The sequence below is a fragment of the Adelges cooleyi genome, unplaced genomic scaffold (assembly GCF_023614345.1).
Source record: "Adelges cooleyi isolate 19-005CV unplaced genomic scaffold, UGA_ACOO_1.1 ACOO_flye_CR_arks_rails_tigmint_CR_PRNA_30, whole genome shotgun sequence".
In the NCBI taxonomy this organism is placed as follows: Eukaryota; Metazoa; Arthropoda; class Insecta; order Hemiptera; family Adelgidae; genus Adelges; species Adelges cooleyi.
In genome coordinates this window covers 12,243,565-12,269,751 of record NW_026095971.1, presented here as the reverse complement: position 1 = coordinate 12,269,751, position 26,187 = coordinate 12,243,565, and the positions used below count along the sequence as shown (strand labels likewise).

The 26,187-nt window shown below is 32.8% G+C and overlaps 1 protein-coding gene across 1 annotated transcript; it reads right to left on the bottom strand.

The window, feature by feature from the left end:
• On the bottom strand, positions 1 to 26,187 carry LOC126838543 (T-cell leukemia homeobox protein 2-like). The gene is made up of 3 exons (XM_050573045.1): positions 25,326 to 26,187; positions 6,260 to 6,497; positions 1 to 1,225 (listed from the first exon to the last, which is right to left on the bottom strand). The coding sequence occupies exons 1-3, from the start codon at positions 25,870 to 25,872 to the stop codon at positions 979 to 981; spliced, it is 1,032 nt and encodes a 343-aa protein (XP_050429002.1). The 5' UTR covers positions 25,873 to 26,187; the 3' UTR covers positions 1 to 978.

Below are 26,187 nucleotides of genomic sequence, written 5' to 3'. Positions count from 1 at the left end.
TATATCATATTATAAGCAGTTTGTGACGTTTTAATGTTTTTAATATAATCAGTGGGAAAAGAATAGGTAGGCGCTGTTTTGTAACAAATATATAATATAATGATGTAAAGTATAAACTTTCCTAATCTTAGTCAACGACAGCAAAAAGCATTTATATTATAATAAAACTTATTTTTATTCTTTATAAACAAAAACAAATGCTCTTGGTCGTACAACAACAGCTATAATATCTAACATTGCACACACAATTTAAGCATATATTTTAAAGTATAGGATGTCTCAAGCTGTTTAGTTTTTCAACTGAGTCTTCACTTAGAACTTACATGTAATTAATTAATACAACGTTAAAGTTAAAACACCTTTTATGGTTCGCCAAACACATAACCGTGTAAGTGACGTTTAATACTCATTATATTCTTAATAATTATTAAAAAAAAATTATACACACAAGAATGATTATATCCAAAAACATGTTAGATACTTAGGTATAATGTTTTATAATATCTACTCGTGAAAACTGTACATGATAAATATTATATTTAGTTTTATATTTTTCAGAAATGGAAAAAAATTCTGTACACACACGTTGTTTAACGTTATAACATTTTCAATAATAATAATAAAAAAAAACCATTGAGGGAATTGTCTCTATATTTTATAAATTATAACCAGTATTTTCTTACATAACGACAAATAATTTAGAGGTACGACAAATACGTCATAATTTAGAACTTTGTTCCTTTCATTAAAAAAAAAAAAAACATTTTATTTCTATACACGAAATGACTAAATATTACTATCACACATAATGTATACCGCGGTTTACAAACATAATAATATGTACAAATAAGTTTATTTTTTTTTTACATAATACACAATGTAATAAGATAAATAGCTGTATTAGAAAAACTCGATATGTCTAGTTTACATGCGCCTTTAAGGTCTCGACTACCGGTTCTTAAGGCCTGGGTCGGTGCTTTAACACATGGGCGAAGCGATCGGCGCCTGGGACAGGGAAAAGTGCCCAGGTGGCGGCTGAGGGGCCTGCACCATTGTGGGACCGCCGGATCCGCTGCCGCCGCCGGGCGACATGGCCGCGGGTGACCAAGCCTGTAGGCCCTGTAAGGCGCCTAGCCGCACGCCGCCGTCTCGGTCGTCCATCATAGACTGCATCATTTTCGTTGCCATCTGTCGCTGAGCTTCCCGTTCTTCCATCATGTGACGTCTACGAAAAAAAAAAGTTAATCGTTAAGAAAACAGATTTTAACACTTAAATAATATAGCCTTAACGCAAGCGTTTTACATTAAGACCGCTGCAAAATAAGTGTAATCGTGGTCGCACAAACGGACTGGCATTAGGGTTATCAGGCGATTAACTATGATATCAGTTCAAATATACATCGTTGTATAGTTGTTATTATATTACAATAATATTAGACATGGGAATGTCATGCGGTTAGGTGTTCATTGTAGGGCGGCCGAGAGTGATCATTGGATTTCCAGTAAAGTAAATATACACAAAAGAGCCAAAAGTTGTATTGTTGTGTGTATGTGACGGTCGTCGGTTAGTCAGCACTGCCATAAGGGTTGCTTGTATAATGTCAAGGGGGTGACGGGGACTCTGGTCTGGTTTTGTGCCCGTTTAACGCGTCACGTTGAAAGTTGACAGTTTAAAAGCCGGCCTGAATAATTCAGATGATTTTAAAACGTTAAAGCGGATTTCTACGGGCAGTGTCAAGTGTGTGTGTGTGTGTTTGGACCTTCTATGAACACCAAACGAACGAACGCATCAATTATTAAACGCCTGTCGCCCGGTTTTCGCGGCCTGTTTTAATATTATACGATATAGGCGTACGTCAGCACCTCGGCGGGCAACGTAGGTATAATACAGCTTACAGTGTGGCGCTAAAAGTTGTTAAAATTATCCACAAGAGTATAGTATTGTTTTCATAAGGGAAAAAAGGCAAACTGTATTTTCATTATGACTACTATACATCATATTGAACTCTTATACTACAATTTATTTTTTTATTTCAAAACTTAGGATTGTAATAAAACAATAAAACCGTGCATTACAAAGGTATATTCCACATTGTTCTGACGCGAGTATTTTTTAACCACGTTGTATGTAAATATAACAGCTTTTTATTATATCCTTAACGGAACGGCTTATAAAAACGCCGCGGTGGCTTGTTAAACGCTATTTCATGAAAAGTCTTTTAATGTAAAAGGATAATATAAGTAATTCACTTGTAAATAGACGCAGTAAACCCTAATATTATTATATGGTACGATGCTGCGCTATAAACAATATTATACGATACTGTTTCGCATCAATAATTTCCAGACTCGTCCTCGCCACCCTTAACATCAGCGAACAACCGCACGGCGACCAAATGAGGCGCGGTAATGTTACCATTTGCCATATTTAACGACAGGGAGTCGTTTATATAATTATATAATTATATAATGTACAGTGTGTATATACATACATTTTTGAGAACGGTTTGTCCAAGGTTAATTTGGTAAATATTCGAATAACAGCGAATCAAATAGAATACAATTTAAATGATAATGATTCGCTATAAGGTCCGTGTTGGACATTAACACGAATCATCGATACAAATATTATACTTATATCAATCTCTTTTCGATCTTTGATAGAGAATAGAAATGCTTAACGCTCACGGATGTAGCAAGTATAATATTACCTATACTGACACGACTCCGCCTATGTTTAGCGTGATTCGCCGACTGGACCAATTAACATATACGAATTGTGTGCGTTAACTGGTTTATAGTTGATCATGATTCATTTGTAAAGCTTGAGTTAATTTGCTTTACTAATGTTGATATAATGATATCTGTTAGCACGTAAACAACATCAAACACACTTCTGTATAACTTATATTCCATCACCATTATATTGGGTGTAAATACTCAATAGCCAATTGGTACTTATGTCTTACTGATTGACTGAAGATGAAAAACCATAAAATATGTATAAATGCTAATAATGACGACTCGATGACCTGTTTAGCGTTAATAAATAATCTATATAGACATTCGATAAGAAAAAAATAATTGATAGCTATTATTTTTAAATAACTAGGTACACTAATATGTTGACGGTACGATATTTTATTGAAAATTCATTATTTTAGCTACCCATCTTTTTACGTTAATCTTGTGTACTTACATAGTATTATAATATACATACATATTACCTATTATGTAATATTTTTTCATTAGCATTTCTATCTATCGATAAGTCGCCAGGATTTTCCGAATTAAATTAGACCTATTTGAGTTTTACGTATGAAATTACTAATGTATATACACAGACTTACTGCTTACGTATACCTTTTATTTTACATATATAAACCCAGCTCACCATATAGTATTTTTATGTTATAGTGTACGATGCAGAGTGGTATAATAAGTATTAGTGATACGAGTCCGGATTAATACCCAAATTCTATACAGTGTACGTGTCCTTTTTAATCTGTCAATGTCCAGTATTTAAAAAAAAAATAACTTGACACGGCGGCGCTTAACATAATAGTCATCGGATTTGGTCGCAACGTGTGGCGCCGTCCGCGCTTATCGCCTGCACCGCCGCTCAGTGTCTCGACTACCCTTTGGCACTTCCACAAACAGGTCTCCCCCCCCCCCTCTACCATTCAATTACCGGCACAGGTCGTTCGATACTTCGTTTCCAAAACGTATCCAGAGCGTACTTAAACGGTTATTCTTTTTGGTGCATTAATAAATAGAGTAAACAGATAAATCACCGGGGCGGAAGAAAGAGGGGGAGAAAGGAGTTGAATAATAAAATTGTTTTTTTTTTTTGTAGAGTATATAAAATTGTATGTATACCTATATTACATTTTATAATATTATAACACACTATAGTAGAATAATGCGAGGGAGGCAGAACAAACATGTCCGTTTGTCTGTTAACTCTTGTACGTTAAGCAGAGCGGCGGCGGTAGTAGTAAAACACACACACGTCCAGTAATATGCCGACGACGCCGTGTCTTTTATATGTATATAAATAAATAATGTTGTAATGGACATTATATTATTATAATACACTTATATATATATATGTATGTATATTTAAGTGTGCGGTGTATAAGGTATATTATAATATATGAGGTAGTAACTAATAGGGTACACACGTCGGGCGGCGGCAACGGGTTTGCCAGCGTTTTATCCGCGCCGCTGAGGGCGCCACCGATTACAAGGAATATGCATTAACCGTCCGGCGGAACACGTGTAATTAAAAACAAAGAAGAAAAAAAATGGTATATTAAAACCACTTAATAGCGCACGGTCCGAAAAGGTGACAGGAATTTTAAAAGCTTCTAATGGACTGAGTTTTTTTTTGTTACCTCCGTTTCACTTCTCTTAACGTTTATCCAGTTTTGTCGTCGCCGAATGAATTAAATTATTATTATTATTATTATTACTATTATATATTTTTTATGTACACTATGTACAATATTATTACAATATTACTACCCTTTTATATAATAACTTCTATACTTCCCAGATATATACCTAGTGAGTAGCGAGTGTAGATTTTGTCAAACAGTTCGGCGCTTCTATTTATAATATTATAGCATAACGAAAAAGTATTATTATTGTGTTCATAAGAAAATATTACTAAAATGTAACATGGTCGTTCCATATTTATTATCGTCACTATTTAAATTGTTTATTGTACATTAATTTTATTATTTTATACAACGCTTAATATTTTATAATCAGTTTATAATATTAACAATTTAACTAATTTTTACATTGAGTAATAGTTTAGAAAAACGGGTTGGCTACATTTACAATGAAAAAGTACCTTTTGTTTTTTAAAGTGTATAATTTGGATTCGTTATTAATTATTATAGTTATTAGCACTGGAGAAAAATGCTTACAAACTTTTCACAATAAGCTATCAAAAGTTTTTTAAATGTATTCTTCTTAGAAAAGTAATTTTGAATTCTGCTCTTACTTTCATTATAGTTGTTTAGAACTTGCGTATTATAGTCTAAAAAAATGGCCAAATCTAGCAGCTTTTTTTTCAAGACGAACAATTATTTCCACAGACACTAAAGTATTAAGTTCTTTTAAATTGTAAACTGTAATATTGATTTTTATCTGGTATACAATGTAGTATTAATATTACTTTAATATAAATAATAATATTATACAGAAGCTGAATGGATTAGACATGTAGGGAGCCTTTGTCCCGAGGCGTCCGATCGGCATGATTCACGATAACCGAGTAGACGAAAATCAGTTGGTCAAAGTGAACAAGGGTGTGTGGTTTTTTTAGACAGTATTGTTATAAAAATCATACAATATGCTATGAACGTCTGGTTAATCGTTATACTCCTAATTCGATAACAGATATCAACTATATTTTGTAAGTGGAACTATAAAAAACGAGTTTTATTTTTATTAGATCCATACGTTGTCTAACGAGTAGTATATTATACCAAATTCAAAATTCCAAATAATAAAATTATATTATATTAACTGTGAGTCACAGAACTGATCAATAGGCAATAGCGAAGACATACGCACGGGTATGATTCGAGTTATTTTTGTGTGTGTAGGTATTAGAATTTCAAAAAAATAGTTCTTTGAAAAGAAGGAATGTGAGCAGAAAAATTTCTCAGTTGGAATTCAATAGATAAAAAAATATATTATGGAATTTTCTATAAAATAGACATTGATGTTATATTTCTGATAAGACCGACGAGTGCGGTCGAGTAATATAATACTACAATCCACCTTCCTCACGTCCTATGTTTTGAACTTTAAAAGTAATTATTAAAAACTGGTCGTCGACCAGTCACAATGTTCAACAAATTATACTTAATAAAATAAAAAAAAATTTAATTTATAAGTTTCAAAAGTTGATAGAACTCTAGAATTTAAGGAAAAAAACATTGTTTATTACTGTAAAATTACATTAACTGAAATGTTTTCCAAAAGAAAAACTACAAAATGGTAATTATTTTCAGAGAAAATGAGTGTCCACCATTGAATGGATTATTTTGTAGATTTAGCAAAACGAAATTTTGTAAAAACAATTCTTAGAAATGTATAAACGACCAGTCTGTTTCGCATACAATTACTACCACAATAGATACAGCGGGCAGTTGCTATTATTATGATAATCGCAAAAGGAAACCAAGATTTATAATTTATTGAGAAAATAGCTAGGTACATAATTTTTTAATAAACTCACCTCCATTTGGTGCGTCTGTTTTGAAACCACGTCTTAACCTGTGCGTCTGTCATTTTTAAAGACTTTGCAAGTGCCGCTCGGTCCACGGATGACAGGTACCTGTGCTTGTTGAACTTCTCTTCCAGCTGTGATATCTGGCTGCGAGTGAATGACGTCCGGGGCTTTTTCCGTTTAGGAGGCGTTCTGTTCTGGTACGGATGACCTATGCGTCGGGCACCGAGAAGTCCTCCTGCACACCCTGTGGAAAAACAATTAAAAAGTTCACTTATTATACTTTATTTGAGTTTAATTTCCGTACTAGATTTTCGTTTTTAGTTTTACTTTTATGTGGCAACATTACAACACAGATCTTAACTAAAACATACATAACATAAATATATTGCTATGACGTTCCCATCCGACTCTATGTATAAAAAAACTTTGCTAACTCGTGTGACATATTTTAATCTGGTAAAACGTTTTTTTCTTTTCAATTTTTCATTCATAACGCAATTTCCAAACTTGATAAATTACATGAGTTTACCCGTTGTACCGAACGTTTTTACAAGCACGAGGGGAACGTTTCGTGCCACGTACGACACTGCTCAAAGGGTGGTTTTTTTAACATGTAATCCCGCAGAGATTTCTAAAATGACTATATACAAGACTTACCGCAAAAGTCAGGTATACAAGAAATTGTTTATAACGTGTAAGTTTGTGAACGTAATAATTCTATATGAAAAAGGCTATTACTCTAATTAGGTAAATAAAACTAATTAGTTATATAAACTATGAGTAAAAATAAAATCGACTAAAAGTCTGTCATTTATATTCTACCCAAATTTTAATAAAAGTTACCAGTACAGTTTATTAAATAATAAATAATTGTCAATCATTTTTGTGGAACATTTCCTCTTTTAAGTAAATTTACATGAATGATGTAAATTATAATTTTATTTTATTCATTGTTAATTTATAAACTAACTACACTGAAAAAAACGTAGTGCCAAAAATAAATATTAAAGTATAATTGTTAACTGTCATTACTCGTTAATACCAAAAATTGTATGTTCAACAATAGTCTTATTAGGTACATTGATAACAAATTATTCATACGAAAATACATGTATTTATTAAAACAATTGATTTTGTAAAATATAAAATATATTTGGCCAATTCGACAATGGCTGGATTTTAGAATAATCGTTTAATTGAGTGTTATTTATTAACTATATATTTGTTAATATACGATTTAAATATATCACCTTTACAATAGAACGTTTTTTTATACTTATATATATTAAACCATATTGTTCTTTTGTAACTTTATTTATTTGTATTATGTATAGGTACAATTGATAATAAAACAATAAAATAAAATAATATTTGTTAACTTATATAAGTACAACTGTATCTTCGAAATTATTAGTTTGAGATTTTGAGCCAACTGATTTATCACTAACATATATTTATATTATGTGTATAGTTGGTTTATGTCACGATGTGTTATGTACTTATCATATATGAGTTTATTATTATTAAATAGAAGTTCACAATGTCTTATTACACTGTTGCAAACGTATAATTTATGAGTCGTCTTCACTTTACATTAGTTACAATAACAAGTTTACTGACAACGATAGTATCATTGATATTTTATATAATCTCCGCAAATATCAAAATCGCGTTTAACTTCAATGAGTACGATATTAAATTTATTTGGTTTTATAAAATGTATTTATTTATTTTAATTGATTAATGTTTATTAAACACTACTGTAGATATAAGGTCAATAATGTTAACCCCAGATGCGCGACTATTTGAGCTCTATAAACAAGCGCATTCGTGGATACTCTCCAATAATTTACCTTTGTAAAATGTTTGTATTATACATGAAGTATACATTATATTTTTTATATTTTAGGTATATATAGGTTTAGGTATTTATAGGTATATATATATATGTTTTTATTGAGTGGAAGTAAAAAACATTTCGGGAACACAACTCTGAAAAATTCCAAAATATCGGATACCTTAATATATATATATATATATATATATATATATACTATGTGCGTACGGGGTAACCGTAAAAGAAAATGACCGTTTACTTATTATTAAGTTCAACTGGCTTTTTGAATTAAAGTAAAAGTAGGTACTTTATATGTGATGAATAGGAACTGCGCGATGGAGAAGGCTTGCCACATATTATTAACATGCATAAAAGAGAGAGAGCATAATATAAACATTTATTTTCCGACGGTTTTTCATTTATAGGTATAATAATATAATATCGAAATATGTTCTCGTTTTTTTAATGCTCTTATAAAAAGCGACTGAATAAAATCCATAAAGAAAAAAATGACGGTACACTTATATATTCAAATAACTTCTTGCCGCGCGTTCAAGCCATACATACCTACTATACATACTAAATCATAAAATATCATTTTTATAACCCCAAGTCGGCCGCGCGCAATCTTCTGCCGCACTCGCTGTTATTATTGAGGGCGGTCTCATAACCTACCCCCGCGTCCACTTTACGATTTGTACATACAATATACATAAATACACGTGTCTCTGACCTTCCCAGTCTGTTCTCCTCACCCTCGGCTGGTTTTTATTAGTTGCTGTGCAATTTATGCCCGTTGGCCCGGGGACGTTTCAATAATGCCCGTATACGCAGCTTATCTGCTTAGGTATATATATTATATACATGATAATAATATGTAACCGTGTGCTTATAAGCCAGTGTTCTGTATGTATAGCTGATACACATTTTGCACCGCTATTTATATGTACAGATGTGTGTGACGGCAGAGGCGGAGCGTGAGTAACGCGACCGAGCAACGATTTTTGACGTAACACCGCAAGTACCCGAGGGGCGGATCGATCCCGCCTCGTCCCCGGGTAGGATAAACGGAAGGGACGGTGTGGAGGACCATATTATTATTATATATATAAAATATCCATTTCACTGTATATAATATAATATCACGTGTATGTGTGTACTGTGTATACAGAATATCTGGGCGCGAGGCACATACAAATTACACTTAATAGGATACACCCCACCAGAGCTATTGAGCCGGCAACGAGTTCTTTTAGAAAACGCATAAATCCTCTCGAAGACTTGCATATTATGACCGGTATAAGTACGCTAAAGTCTGAAGTAGTAAATAAATTATATACCAAACCGAGACAGACGAGTATATCATGATACGAGTATATCAATTATTGATATTGTCAATGGGGCAAACTACCATATAGGCAAATAGCGAGGTCCAAATAGTTAGCAGCAAGCATGATTTAGCTTTATTTTTCACATATAAAAGCAAGCCGCACTAGCATTTCACAACATTAATATTCACTAATATAAAACTTCAAGGGCCGAACCAACAGCTAATTTTTTATTTGAAATGTTCCTGTTAACTTGTTGTAATACCGTATAAAGTCAATCGTCGTAAAAATCTTCTCGACAACAACACAAAATAGTGTAGCGCGCACGGCCTTACTAAGTATGTGCATATACCTACATGTGCTGTAAGCTTCGGGTCTGTCTGAGAGAGGGAAAGCGACGCATTAACGAACGCGGCGGGTTTAAAGTGGAAAAGTGTCGTTAAGCTCTAATAGTTTGGCGTGAGAGGCCGTAGCCAAAGTTCAATCCCCGCCGCGTGTGCTTGTCCCTTAATTGGTTGGTAACGCCAAAATGTAAACATAAAACAAATTTCAACTCGTTGCCGTAACAATCTGCTACCAGGCACACCGCAATTTGTCCGGCGCACACAATCCCTATAATGGACGACCGCAACGAGCTGCATATAATACCTATATACATTATACTATATATGTATAGTACACCTAATATTATTATATTGCCGGTACGCGTCGTGCCGTACGTTTTAATCACGTCGTATAACGGGGCCCTGGATTGTTTTTCGACCATTAAAAAGCGTATAATGGCCGAACGAGACCTCGCTCCCTCCACTGGAATCGCTTTATTATTGTGTATAGGCATATATATATAATGTAGGAAACAGTCTCTTAACTGGCCACAGTAGTAGCGTAGCGCATGCGTAGACACGGAAAAATATAAAATGGAAGGTCTGTCTGTAGTATGAATAGGGTATATTATTTTTCTTTTTAAACACTAAACAGCGACTTCGTGTCCGCCGTTAAGTTTGGTTACCGCCGGAGTATACGAGTGGTGTTATGGCGGGACAGGGCAAGGCGCAGCTGGTCATTATGCGACCACGAAATTGAGCACGAATCACATTGTTTTTTGTTCTAATACGCCCGTGCTGCACGACAAAATAATCATGCGATGGCAATTCCGGATAGTTACTACTATATTACTGTGTTGTTATATTGCCGTCATTAATGTTATTGCTTGGGGGCGGTATAAATACAAGCGCACTGCGTATTACATGATACTATAATATTATGAACACTGAAACGACATGCATAAACCGATTGCAATTAAACGAAAACCCGTAAAAAAGGACTGCCAATTATAGGAAATAATATAATATAATATACACGAGTATAGGTATTTGAGGTAAAACATAATAAAATCTAAATTTACAATGGCGCAGTGACATGTATTTCTTCATAGCGTTTGGTAATAATTGCCGACTAAGAAAATTATCATTGTGGGAAAATCCTGGCGAGCTTTTTGTTCAATGGGACCTAAAATATAATATTAAGCATAAATACACATTTTTAATTCTTTCGTTTCTACAGTGATGTATTTAAATTTTATTATTTTTGTGTCTGGACCGACGATATCTTTTAAATTACTGATCCGATTACTAAATAGTAATAAGTCTATGGATGAAGTCTAAGAACTCGTGCCTGAAAGATACTTTATTGAGCTAAACATTTATAAATAGTTTACCCTTTCTCTTTTAAAATTTAATAAAAAATCCTAAAAAATTTAGATATTTTTCAAGTTAAAATAACAAAGCCCTAACTTTTATTTTTTTTAAAAATTAATTTTTTTAACTATTGATGAATAGTTACAAACTAGAAATATATCAAAAACCATTTTCCCTAGATGGGGTAAAAACGTTTTTCTTATTTCACTTTTTCTAGTTTAGTTTTGGGACTTGAAGTCTGAAAAATTAGACCGAAGTATCTCTAGAGTGGTCTAGACTCTAGAGTATTTTGTATTGTTTATTTTTTGACAATCCTAAAAAAGGAGGAAATTACACAATTTTTCAGGTTGCTCAATAGGTTACCTATTACAGACATCTAAAAAATAGTTAATAACGGTAATTTTCCACCGTGCAAAATATTTGGTATTTTATCTTGAATTGTTTAATAGTTATATATAATATAATTGTTTTTAAGGCTTCGTTAAAAATGATAAAAATTAACAGTATATTAATAAGACCTACTACAATACTTGTAAATATTTAAATTATTATGTATAATTGAATTATTCGGTAATTGATTCAACGGTAGTACAAAACGGGTATTTATTTTGTATACATAATAATATTATTATGTCTGGTCGAGTGAAATGGCGGTTTGTAACGATGACTTTATCGTAGACGTGCGGAGAGTGCAGGGTCGTTAATGGAAATCCGCGACTGCTGTAAATTATATGAATATCTGTACTGTGTACATATAAATATATTTACTCTGGCAAAATCCATTAAAATTACCAACTAATTATTATAACGGAAAAGGGCGAAGTTTGGGTTAATTTATCCGGCCAACGAAAAGTCTCTGGTCATGATGAGAAAATGGGCTTAGGGACGGGAAAGATGCGGTACAGTGTGCGGGAGGACGTGGGCGGTGCGGTAGACAATATAAGAGAAGCGTCTAATAATCGAATTAGCAACTTTTAGGTATGTATATATACAAGAGTAAGCGATCGGGGAAGATGCGGTGGTGGTTGCTAAGAGAGCGTTAGCGTGCGTGTTCTGTGGCAAAACCGACGGGCCGCCGTCAAATCGTTTCGGAAATTGTGCCGGTAACAAATTAACTTCCGGCGAGAACGCAACAGCATCGGAGTCTGCCAATCTATGTGCGTGTACATAATAATACTGTTATGTATTTATATATAAACGCACTTACATACAAGAATGAGACGTCTCATGATTAATTATTCCGGCGATAAACGGATTACACCGAGATGGCCTGGGCACGACCAGTTCCCCGCACTTCATCTGGGTTTCTCTCGAGAAGCTTTACTTAATAAAACATCAACGGATCGTTGTTAATTGGCTTTGAAAAATTAAATGGTCGCCTTCGTCTGGCCGTGGCGTGGCGAAAAATTAATAAAATTCCCTAACACTTTTCATTCAGCCGAACGGCGGTGTCGGCCGTTAATTTTCCACGCATTCCACAACTCTTCCTCTATCCCAGCTCCTTCTCTAATAGAACGCGGTATTTTACTTTTGTTGTTATCCCGAACGATTTAGATAACATGTATGCCCTAGAGTATACGTTTTTACAGGACTGTGGAAGAAGGAGAGTAATGAGTTTTTTTATTTTATAATATGTCATTATCATTTAGTCTTCACTCTATGTGGTCACCCGTCACATGATAATATTTTAACGCTTTACACATAAAAATTAAACTTGTAAATCATCAAACTCATACCTATGAGTTTTAAATTGACGGTCTATTGAGGTACAGCCTATATCTTATTTGTGTACCTAAGACATTAGTGGTGAAGTCGCCGGCTAGAAAAAGTCTGTTTAATGTGAAGTAATAAAAAAAATAGTTAATGAGAGAAGTCCAAACAAGTAGGTAAAAAGAGCTGTCAAGCTAGCTCAAAACCAGATCCTGTGCCATGCATTTTCTACAACCCGTATCTATGTTCACTTGGTATATATTATAGCACATTAAACGTATAAAAAAAGTTAAACAAACAAACATGTTCAATCTTCGAATAATATAAAGGCAACTAATTATTTGTTCACAAAAAAGAAATGCTATTATACACAAGATCAATGTTTTCTTTGTAATCTTTAGTACTATTTATTTATTATTTATTATTAGGTCAGAGAAGGGCACTCGTTTTTGCGTTTTTCATTTCTTCAAAATATGTCACTATTTATGTATATAATTTCCTACACTTGGCCATATCAAACACATATTATAATACTTTATACAAAATATTATGAAGTGATTTATTTGTCCCGATGTTCAGTCGCTACTGCCTTTAAATATTACTATTCGGAAGTTGAAGTAAATATTATTGTTTTTGCGCCTGTACTGCATTTTAAACGAGTTTTTAAAAGTTCATTGGAATTTGAACGACATAACGTTTAAATTATGTTAATATCAATGCAAATTGCAGGTATCAATTTGCAGTCCACGTTATTGTGCGTACTCGACTCTTACCTCTCGATTATACTAGGTTGTTTTTAAGTATGCAATCGCTGGAATATATATTTATTTTAATTACAATGTAAATAGAATGGCTCTGGCGATAAACTGTCCGTAATGTAATTACATTAAAGACAAAATAACTGTCTGCTCGTTAAAGTGTGTTTCAATTCGTTTTAATTTTATTACGACCTTAAGTAAACGGTATATAGGTTATAAGGGGAAGAAAAAAAGTTTCGCATAATAATAGCTATAAAGGTGTATACAAAAGCGACAGAACTATATAATAAAGAGGGAGAATGTTTTAAAAAAATAGCAACGAAAAACCATGGTGAAAGATCCCAAAATTAATTATTCACTTTTTCTATAATGGATTGCGTTGTTTTGGGAGATGCCTTCTGCGCGCAATCAATTAAGAGTGCTTAGGGGACACTGTGTAATGACTAAAAACGTGTTGCCGATGAATATTTATAAGAACCACTATATGTTTATAGGTATAACGCTGTATTTATTAATATTTTTTTGCGCCTATTCTGTTTTTTTATGTTATCTTTGTTAACTCTGTCTCTTTCATTAGAATAGACCCGAGCACTTATACGTTCAAAAACAATAAGTTAATGCTCTGCGAAAAACGACAAAAACACCGTCGATGAAAGGACGTTATACTAATATTATTATTATATGTACCTATATACACGTAAAGCGAAATACTCGTGTCTTCTCTCTCTCGCACACACACATACATACGTTTCCACTCCCCGTATCCGTTATAATACATATTTTTCGGTTGGCTAGGTACAAACGGTGGCGCCACGAATGTACAATACATAGATACATATACAAAAGTATTATAATCTTTATTCAGTCCTGCTCGCACCCTATTTATCTGTACACATCTGAATTGTATTAGTGTATAAACACACGGCCGGCCACCTACAGTAGGCAGACAGTATATTTTATATATTGTATAGTGTAGTGTAATTTGACCACTACAGCAGCAGTCCACCGTGGTGACACGATAACGTACTTACACACACACAACCATTATGTATATTATTATTAATATGTCAGCGTTAGTTAGTTATACATGAAATATTTGTTGGACAGTAGGCGCGCGCTACGGCGGAGTCCTGTGCGTGATCGCGTGCACTTATACCTAAGGATTTTCTTTTAAGCCGTAAAGCAACTAGATTTTGTTTTCAATGGATCTATATAATATATATTATAATAATATAGTGAATATACTATATACTTTGAAAATTTTAATAATAACGTTCGCTCTTAAGTCTACACGAGAGAACTGCTGATGATGTGATGAGCCAGATAGGATACATAGGAAGATTATACACCGTGGGGGCGAAATAACAATGTAATATTTATAATTATTACTTAGGTATGCATACATTAACGGTTTAAAACGTATCTGCAATAATAATATTATTATTACATGACGAGCTTAGCTACCGTTTACCCGTCTGTACATAAATAACACCATTGATCAATTTCGGGTCGGTTTTCGAAAATCATTAGTCTGCTTTACCGTCAAACCCGCTTGTATTTTGAGATGCCCGTGCACTACAAACGCTGATTGATGGGCCCAGCGATTCAACCACATCGACCGCTGACGTCACTCCCCGTTTGTTCACTTTAGACACTTAAATATTATAATGTATTATACATTTACTTAGCTGTTTATAAGCAGCATGTGTCTATACATACATACACAAAAAAATACATAGTTGGTCCAACTAAAATTATGGTTAATATAGAGACACAATAAATTTATAGTTGGCGACTAAGTTTTTAGTTGAAGTAACTCATTTAGTTCGGCCAAGTAAAATTGTTTATTTGGACCAACTGTGTATTATCTTTCGTGTAGTTTTGTCAAATTATTGTTTATGCGTCAAGGTCGGTGTTTCATAGTGTTAATATTATTATATTATATAAGTAATTACTCAGTCAAGTTCTCGACTTAACGCGATGGTTGACAAACGAGTTTATACTAGTGGTGGGAATCTGAAAATCCAGATTTTTACAACAAAAAAAAACGCTATTTAAGCCACTTGGCACAAGTACAAAATATTATTATAATAAAAAGCTATTGTATCTAAGTAAAATATTGCTGACGAAAATGTAATTTTAAAACACAACACTAAAAAGATAAATTACTTTTGGACTTCGGATTTGTTGAAACCGAAAATCCCGAATCCAAAATATGAAAGCAATATATAGACAAAGTAAAGCTTTCTTTTTTTTTAAATCCATATTTTCATATCCCATCACTAGTTTATACACACTTTAGTGTGTGATTATTAATCGAGGATGTAAATTAAGTATTTAACAATGAACATAGATTTTAACACGGAAACTAAAAACCCAATAATTGCATTGTATACCTATTATTGGTTTTTAATAAAGTGTCAATTAATTTTACAAAAATTAGTTAAGTGCGTATCGACTAAATATTAACATTATGCCGTTCATTACATATAGACGAATAAAATATACACACAGAGATGTAAGTGAAATTAAAATAATCAACTGCAAAAATGTATATGTATTTATGTATTATTATATTATATACAAAGAGATGGGAAAGGTTCAACTTCCCTCGTGAGGTCATGTGCAATCCGAGTAAAAATTTAATGAGTTTGGCGATTGTTTGCGTTCTGCACGGTGTCAGGGTAATGGATTTTGAAGTCAAACGGGGCGGTAGGTGGGAAAGGCGTTGGAGGTATACGGCGAGCAATCCATTTTTGCGTTAAACATACGCACGTGGTTTCAATTAAGGGTGGCGAGGGAAGTGCACACCGTGTATAAGCTCATTGTTGGGCATCCATCTTAATCTTGGACGGGGAGAGAACAGTGGGTTTGCGAGAAAAACGCATCGCTTGCATACCCCCTCCCCCCCCCTCCACTTTATTTTAACTTTGCTTATTTCGACGTAGTCGTTTGTCGACTTGACGGCTCATTGTGCACACATATATAATATATATTTATATACACTTACCTAAACATAGCTGTATATACACTTTAACGGGGTGCGGAATTGCGGCGGTTCTGCCACACGACCCCCTCCCCCATGAATATTTGACAAAGCATTTCGCATTAATAATACTATAATGCTATAACTATATATTCACAACGACGCCAAAAAGTTTCATTTTATAACGGGCCACTTGAACCTGTGCATACACGAAGGCAGCTATTAACTATAATACACCGACGGTTTCTTTTATTCTACACACTTTATTATTAGTATTTATGTTGTTTTCTGTTCTTATAATTTTTTTTTTTTATCATATAAGATATTTTTCCTACAAGCCTATAATCAAATCTAGTCGAAAAATTAGAATACTCAAGGAGATTTGATTAACATGCGAGTTACTACTTAAACCATAATATTATATTCGTAGTTTGTGTTGTTCTGTATTTGAAAAAAAAATCATTGATTTAGTACATATAACTTATATAGCCTTACTTATAGCTCTACTTATCAATAATTGTATTAAACGTGTAAATTTGAGTAAATAGAGATCTGTTTACTATATTATGTTTTAGAAATTATATACATTGGCTAAACTATGGGGAGTGGGTTGAAAGTTAAAATCCTTTTAAATTTGACCAGGCTCTTAAAATGCCAACAACCAATCAGGCATAACCCCTAGTAACGTTTATAATTTTTTACCGAAACTATGGAGGAGCTTTAAGAGTTATCGAGGTTTTCAATTTCTCAGTCCTCCTCTTCTAGTTGTTCAAATGGTTATATTTTGAAACTTTAGTTCTTACTGTATCTAAGAAATAGTAATCTATAATTATTTGTTTATGTATTTCCAAACTTGCATCGTTCAAATTCGATCATAAATACTTCAGTCTTAAAAGGATAATCGTTCCTTCCAAGCACACATATATGATGAACTCAACCATAAAGCATTAAATACAATGTACGAACTCTCTGGGAAAGTCGCTTACGATGATGGTCTTATAATATTGCTTTGGTACATATTTGTTTATATATAACCATTCTATGGAAATCTGTTGAAATGTTATATTATAATATTACAGGCGCGGATACAAGGAAGGGCATGAAAGCAATGCCCTTTTTATGCATGAGAAAAACATTAAATTATTCTTATTACATATTTCTATATTTTATATAACATTTTGTAAAAATTATATTGGTTTTCGATCAATTATACTTAAAATTTGTTTTTGTTTATTTATTACAATCAAAATATTAATTATTTATTGAAGTTTACTATTTGGAACTAAAATATAATTAAAAATAACGATAATTTAATGCACCAATAGTCTGCACGTAACATTTTCAATTTTGGTCTACTTAAATAAATAATTTCGAGGTAAACTTCGTCTCGATCATGATTTCAAAAATTTTTAACATAGTAAAACCTATTTCTATTGATATCATTTGATGCTCCTCCCCCAATCAGACATCCTGAATCCGCGCCTGTAATATTATGTTAGAAATAACTAGCGTACGAAATTACTGTACATTTAAACGAAACGATGTATATTAGGTTTTTTCTGGAAATTCGTGTTCTACAATAATAATTTCAAACGTACTCGGTTTCCAGTAATTCGTCTAGTGTTGTGTACAATAATTTGCGATTATATTATTTATGAGCATACCTACAGTACATATACACACGTAAAATTTAAATTCTACTCTTGGTATGACGCTGGAACACGCGGTTTCCGTTTTAAAATCAAAAGTCATCACTGGGGCAAATCTATAAACATATACCGGGTTAAAAATATACTAATAAATAAGTCCAAAATACAGTACGTGACAAAAAGATAAAGGCACAACATTTAATCAAATAAAAGTCTATATTTATCTCATGGAACTAGTTATTATTAATAAAAATACAATTTATAGATTCTATGTACTACCAAACTTCAGTTTATACCCAAATGATAGCAATCCTATCTTATTTTCTTGATCATAAACTAATAAATAAAGATTTATCGATAATTTATTAGGTTTTTGTTGCGACAAAATTATAAAGGCAAATATCTATATATAAACAAACTATTCGATATTACATCATTTATTATATTTATTAATGTTTATATACATAATTTTAATATATTAATATTTAGTGGAACCTCCATTAGCACGAATAGTGGCAAAAATTCTATTTGGAATTGTGTCGTAAAGCTTTATTGTAACATCTTGGGAAATTAGTGCCCAAGCATCTAAAATTGATTGTTTCAACTCACGAACTGAAGAATATTGTTTGGCATCTTTATAAACTTCTTTGGCGAGTAGTGCCCAAACATTTTCAATAATATTTAGATCTGGAGATCGTGAGGGCCTATCTAATATTGGTGTAGAATTTGTTTCAAACCATAATTTTATGATTCAAGCAGTATGGATTGGCGCATTATCCTGTTGAAATATAGAATTTCTTCCTGCTATTTGCCGAAAACATGACTTTTGGGTGTTAAGGAGATCTCTATACTTCAAAAAATTTATTCTACCATCTAAAAAAACATGATAGCAATGATAGCAATCCTATCTTATTTTCTTGATCATAAACTAATAAATAAAGATTTATCGATAATTTATTAGGTTTTTGTTGCGACATAAACATAAAGGTAGTCAGTTTCGTTGCGTATTAAGTGATTGTTTGACAAAATTATCCTTATGTAATACTTCTACTATACTTAATACAACCTAACATTATATACTGTATTAGCATAATTTGTATAGTATTGTTATTAATTGTTAAATAATTTACCATGGTAAGAGCAAAACCATTATGAACTGAAAACGAGGAAAAATTACGGCATATAAGGAATGCGGACTTTCAAATCGGGAAATATCGCGTAGACTAAAAAGGAGTTCCACGGTTATAGATAATTTTGTAAAACTTGACCAAAATTACAATTCTAAGAAGTCTACAAGTCGACCGCAAGTATTAACTGATCGTGAGAAAAGAGCAATTTTAAGAGTTGCATCGAATTCTGCTTTGTCTGCACGTGATATTCTCAATCAATGTGGTGTGAAAACTGGTATTCGTAACGTACAAAGACTATTAAAACGCACACCAACACTCATTCGAAAAAAACTATTATGAAAACCAACATTAAACGAACGTAATAAAAATGCAAGATTGAACTTTTCAAGAAACAAAATTTATTGGTCAAAAAGATGGAGAAAAGTAATTTTTTCAGATGAAAAACAATTTAATTTGGATGAACCTGATTGATTTTTGTATTACTATCACGATTTAAGATTTGGATGGACTTGATGGATTTTCGTATGACTATCACGATTTAAAAAAGATGAACGTATAATGTCAAGACGTCAAATGGGAGGAGGATCTGTAATGATTTGGTGTGCAATTGGTTATAAAGGACGAAGTGAAGTTGTTTTTTTAGATGGTAGAATAAATTTTTTGAAGTATAGAGATCTCCTTAACACCCAAAAGTCATGTTTTCGGCAAATAGCAGGAAGAAATTCTATATTTCAGCAGGATAATGCGCCAATCCATACTGCTTGAATCATAAAATTATGGTTTGAAACAAATTCTACACCAATATTAGATAGGCCCTCACGATCTCCAGATCTAAATATTATTGAAAATGTTTGGGGACTACTCGCCAAAGAAGTTTATAAAGATGCCAAACAATATTCTTCAGTTCGTGAGTTGAAACAATCAATTTTAGATGCTTGGGCACTAATTTCCCAAGATGTTACAATAAAGCTTTACGACACAATTCCAAATAGAATTTTTGCCACTATTCGTGCTAATGGAGGTTCCACTAAATATTAATATATTAAAATTATGTATATAAACATTAATAAATATAATAAATGATGTAATATCGAATAGTTTGTTTATATATAGATATTTGCCTTTATAATTTTGTCGCAACAAAAACCTAATAAATTATCGATAAATCTTTATTTATTAGTTTATGATCAAGAAAATAAGATAGGATTGCTATCATTTGGGTATAACCTGAAGTTTGGTAGTACATAGAATCTATAAATTGTATTTTTATTAATAATAACTAGTTCCATGAGATAAATATAGACTTTTATTTGATTAAATGTTGTGCCTTTATCTTTTTGTCGCGCACTGTAAGTGTTACGCAACAAACCTACCATAACCACTCCTAAGTCTTAACTCGTTATTTTTTTATAACCAACTCGTTATTTATATCATGTTTAATGTCACTAATTAACAATTTATATCTATACAGTCAGTGTTTCCGAAGTGTTATATTACGTATAAAAATAGGCTTCATTATATTTTATAGTTCCCAGATAAACTTGCTAAAATTTAGCGGTGTTCTCCACCTGACTATTTTCTTATTGGTATCCATCACTAGCCATATGATGTTATGGATATACGCTATATTATTTTAAAATATACAAGCTTTATTGTGTTATGAATTATATCATATACTGTAGGTATATGATATTATGTTGATATAAAACGTACCACAAGCCACAATCGTAAAAAACCGTTTTTGTGTAGAATCGAAGTTGATGGGTGCTAGAGGAACAGGGGATCGGACAGGTTTATAAACTTTTATGGAACCGATATTGCCGTCACAGCCACCACCATTTGCTCCGGCTGACCAATAAACGGAGACGGCACCTGTTTGTTTATTCCCAACGCATATTCTTACAGTTGTTGTTTATATATATACATAAATAGGTATATGGTTTTTTTGGCAGCTGTTTTATTTTATTTTATAGACTAACCGCCACCGACTGGCGCGTTTTTGCTTTACTCGTGAAACGGTTAATATTTATCACACATCCACCTCCATTTCTCGGTTGTAAAGAAAACGTGCGAAAATGCCTAAGCCCCGTTTGTCTTTCCGGTTTGTAGCGAGCCGACAAGATCGAAACATCGAGTATACAGCTAGAGTACGTGATAAACATATAAATTAGCCAATCATGCCAAGAAAAGTTGTTGCGATTACCCATCACATTCAGATGTTACAAGTACGATATTGATTTACAAAGAGTTATTAAAAAAAACATAAAATAAGTAAGTCTATTTTTTAACTTTTAGATGCTATTATTAGAATATTCCAGGTCAAAGTTAATTTTAATAAACTCAGTACAATAATAACAAGGATGGAGAAAGCTAGAGGACATATAATAATTAGTAGTGTAATTAGGGGATGCCGTATTATGAATATATTTTTTATATTTTGTTAAATTAATTTTAGTAACCCTAAACATGTTATTACTACTCTAATTTTCCTACATTGACTTATGGCCAAATTAAGATTTCTAGTTTAGATTTTCTTTCGATATTACTTTTTGTTTCTATACATGACAAAATATATATATATGTGTATGTCATTAGCCGTTTAGTATGTATATGAATAAGAAAAGTTATCTGCAGGGAGCACCGGTATATTTAGGATAGCAAAATTTTAAACATTCTACTGATAATATTCTATAGTGTTGAGTTTGTAAATACAACAAAGTAGTGGTAGAAAAAGATATAACATTCACAATGAAAACTATACAAAAAAAGGAAGCCAACATTTTTAACGATATGCTGTCATAAGACTAATATAGTAAATATTAAAATATGCTACAGAGTATTTAATATCTATTAAATATTACTATTTATTTTTAATTAATATTAGTTTTCAATGTACCTATATTTAATCTAATACCATAGATTTTGTTAAAAAAAAGTTGAACTGTTTAATGCGATGCCGGATGCAGTCATACGCTATAGAAAGTAGAAACCCCATTAAAGATATCATGTTGATTAGATCACAGGGATCATTTTTGGGAACTCGGCGTTTGTGTGCGGGCCCCGTTCGGTTACCAAATAATTACAGAATAGGATAAAAGTATCCGTTTCCGGAAATCTCTGTGTGTATAATTAGGCGCACAGAAAAACGTTCAGAGTAGGTATAGGATTAAATTGTTTTCCTAAAAGTATATAATACACCGGTGCATGACTACCGGCCGTTGATAGTAAGAAGGTACATAACGCCAGGTAGGTATACATAAATACAATATTATTATTGTATATTGGATTTTATAATCTGCCGACGAACGATCGCGGATATCAAGAAGATGCCGTTGCCTTGTAATTAGGATCGGTCTTATAGGTATATTATATATTATTCTATACCGCCGTACACACATATTATACAGGTGTGTAAAGGTTGTATACACGTGTAAATACAAAACACGAGACGGCCGTTTGGAATTAACCGTGTGTCTGGGTAACTCCGGTAGCCGAGAACACGCGATTGTGTCCAGGGGCGTTTTACAGTCAGATTTTACATCCACAAGATACAAAAAAATCACCCCACAATAAGCCGACAATTCAACGTGTCTGCGCCCTTAAGAAATCGAAGTTTTCAATAACAATACTTAGACTGAATCCCAGTAGATCAGGTATACAGTCAATAATACTATAGTAACCTAAAAATATTAAATTTAATGACCCCCGACATTTCGACGTACAAATCAACCACTCAAAAGTACATACTACATACATTTATAGTTGTATTGGTCATCAAGCGTTTTATAAGCTAGCCTCGTATACCGCAAGTATATGCTTATGTTTATACATATATATATATATATATATATATATATATATATATATATTGTTATCTAATACATGTTATACTATAATATTGTATGCCAATAACGCGAAACTATATGGATGGAAGAACAAGTCGAATACTGCACAGTGGTTATATTCAATTTAAACTAGAATGTTTATCAGAGCGCATATTTTCTATTCATACTGTTTATATGTAAATATATAATTTCAATTATTGTTACACTAATGCATTAGAGATGGTAGTCGTAGCCGTAATATATTTATATAGTTTATAACTGCTTACAATGCTGTTAAATATTATGCCGCACGTAAAAACAAAAAAAAAACGTGTTTTATTTTAAATGTATATAGCAATTATATATATATATGTGTGTGTGTGTCAATGATGTGTTTTTATATATTTTAAACCTTGCAATAATATAGTATAGCGTATTGATTAATTGATATATTTTGTTCACTTTTAACTGTAGCTGACCGTTCAGCCGTGTCATAATTTTAGCACGGCTAGCTAATTGTCTGCAATTAAATTTCTTTTTATAATTGAAATTAAAGACGTTTACGTTACACTTTTTTTTTACCCTTTTAATAAAATACAAATTAATTGGACGACGGCCAAGATTAAAACGCGGTTGGTTCTAATTTTTACTGCTGCAATAACTTAAAGAAAATGGAGCATTACAATACCACTAAAATCATTAGTTACGCGCTCTGGAAGAAAAAAAACTTCTTCAAGCGTTTGCTATAGTTACTTATATACATATATATATAAACCACACGAGTGGCACTCTTCCCTTAAACAGTTGTTATACTTGATCCCGCTGGTAAGTAAAACATGGCGGCGACGTTTATACAATATAAAACATTTTTAATTTCAAATGTATAATACAACTATTAAGGTATAATTATAATAAAGACTTGTAGGGTGACTGCTTAATATGAATTCTTAAACTGTAATTATTGTAATGTTGAAAATAATTTGTTTTTATTTAACTAATATCGTATTGCGTAAAACGTGCACAGTTATCATTTAATTAATTTGTCCTTATAGTGGAGCCAATTAAATGCGTTAAATAAATTATGTGTAATATATAACCTAGCGTGCAGATGATGAATAATGGATAATAGACTATTTAATAGTACACTAATAGTCACTATTACAAGATATTGCACAATTAAATTAGTATAAGTGTATAAAATTGGCGAATTTCATGTAAAAAAAATCTAATTAAAATAGAATTGTTAATAGGTATACTTGTTAAAAGAATCGCTAAAAGATGTTCAACAAGATAAATTAATGCGAATAGCATACATCAGTGGTGTAGTCTGTATCATACTTTAGGTATAATACAGTCAACCAAAATATTTAATTAATTATATTCGGTGTTACTTATTATTTCTTAAATATTATCTTCTTATATATCACCATAACAATAATTTTTACAAAACTTTTATATTATTACATTTTAACAATTAGTTTAAAAATTGCATTATACATATTTTATGTTTTGGAAAGTGGGAGAGTTTTAAAAATAAATGTTTTAAATATTTGTACAAAATAATGAATCAAAATTATTTAGCTCTTCCTTTTATCCTTTATTTACTTTAACGAGCTTTGTGTTTTTACATACAAAAATATAAAACCAATATGTTTTTTGGATCCTTAAAATTTTAGTTGTCGTATATCATGAGGTAGCGTTCGATCTTAAGTTTACTTTTTATATAAAGTTAAAATTTATTGATAAAATAACGTATAAAATTGTGAGTGAGCTGATGTAGAGTATGGCGGTCTATAAAATTAAAATAAACCACTTTTTTATTTATGATTAACCCGATCCAGGATTTAAAAGTATAGGTAATACAGATGAATTAAAATGGAACCGATCTAGAGGAACTTGCCCTATGTCCTTCAGCCCAGGCCATCCAATAACTTTTGTTACGATTTGGCTATAGTCTACTTTATTTTTGACTATAGATTTATGTCCTTTTAAAAGACCTATTACTTTAAATAATATATGTAATATGTATGGTAAACGTAAAAAATAAGTTGTTAGCCGGTGGCTCCTAGTGCGTGTACAAATATTTGACTTTTGCGTTGTAGGAAAATAATTAATATCTATATAATTATGGATTTTCAGTTAATAATAATTACCCGCTGCCAGTCGGTTCTTGTCGGCGGCAAATAGGAAAGCGTTGCGCTGCATAAAGGACACGGGATCCATGGCGGCGGCAGCCCAAGGAGACGGTAGAGACCCGGGTGAGCCACTGTTGGGGAGAGGTCGGTGAGCGGGTACTTTGATGACGCCCGCGGCGCCCGAGTACTGGAGGAATTTGTCGTCCGGCTTGCCGGCCATAAGTTGGTGGTGTTGGTGCTGTTGGTGAAGATGGTGTAACCCAAAAACGGCTGCGTGGTGGCCAGCTGCGTACAACGAGGCTAGGGCTTCGGCCGGACCCGACACGGTGGCGGCTACGCTGGTGGCCACCGATCGCTTACCGGGCGAGTCTCCGCCACCGCCGCCCAACAGACGCGATATGCCAAACGTAAGGGCACCGGGCGCCGAAGTGGGTGACACGTCGTCTTCGTCTTCTTCGTCCATGCACAATTCCTCGTCAGAACCGCCTGAGTCCACGCGTACGTCGCGGTCTTCATCAGACGTCGTACCGTCTTCGACCGAACTGCACTTTGTCTCATCGACCATGACAAATGTAGTGTGTGACACTGTTTTTAATACTAATTAAAAACAGTCAACAACGAAAATAATGTATCAAGATCACGCCGTAGGATTAGCTGTAATATCTGTAAACGAGTACCGTGTGCGTAATTGTCGTTTATTATATGCGAAACGAACGAGATGCGACACGCACGGCAAATCGATAACAATAATATTACGATGCGATGACAACAATAAAAATACGTAAATAGAGTGGTGATGGATGCGTCGCCGTCATCAATCTCGTCTAATCCGGGAGTTGTGAAATCTCTGGAGCGGAGTGGCTGCAGTGCGGACGGGCAC

What these genes read in the sequence shown, in the direction of transcription:
- LOC126838543 (XM_050573045.1), bottom strand. Translation starts at nt 25,872, where the DNA reads ATGGTCGATGAGACAAAGTGCAGTTCGGTCGAAGACGGTACGACGTCT. An exon ending in CAAGAACCGACTGGCAGCGG is followed by an intron (nt 6,498 to 25,325) that starts GTAATTATTATT and finishes GTTTTTCCACAG; the next exon opens with GGTGTGCAGGAGGACTTCTC. An exon ending in AACAGACGCACCAAATGGAG is followed by an intron (nt 1,226 to 6,259) that starts GTGAGTTTATTA and finishes TTTTTTTCGTAG; the next exon opens with ACGTCACATGATGGAAGAAC.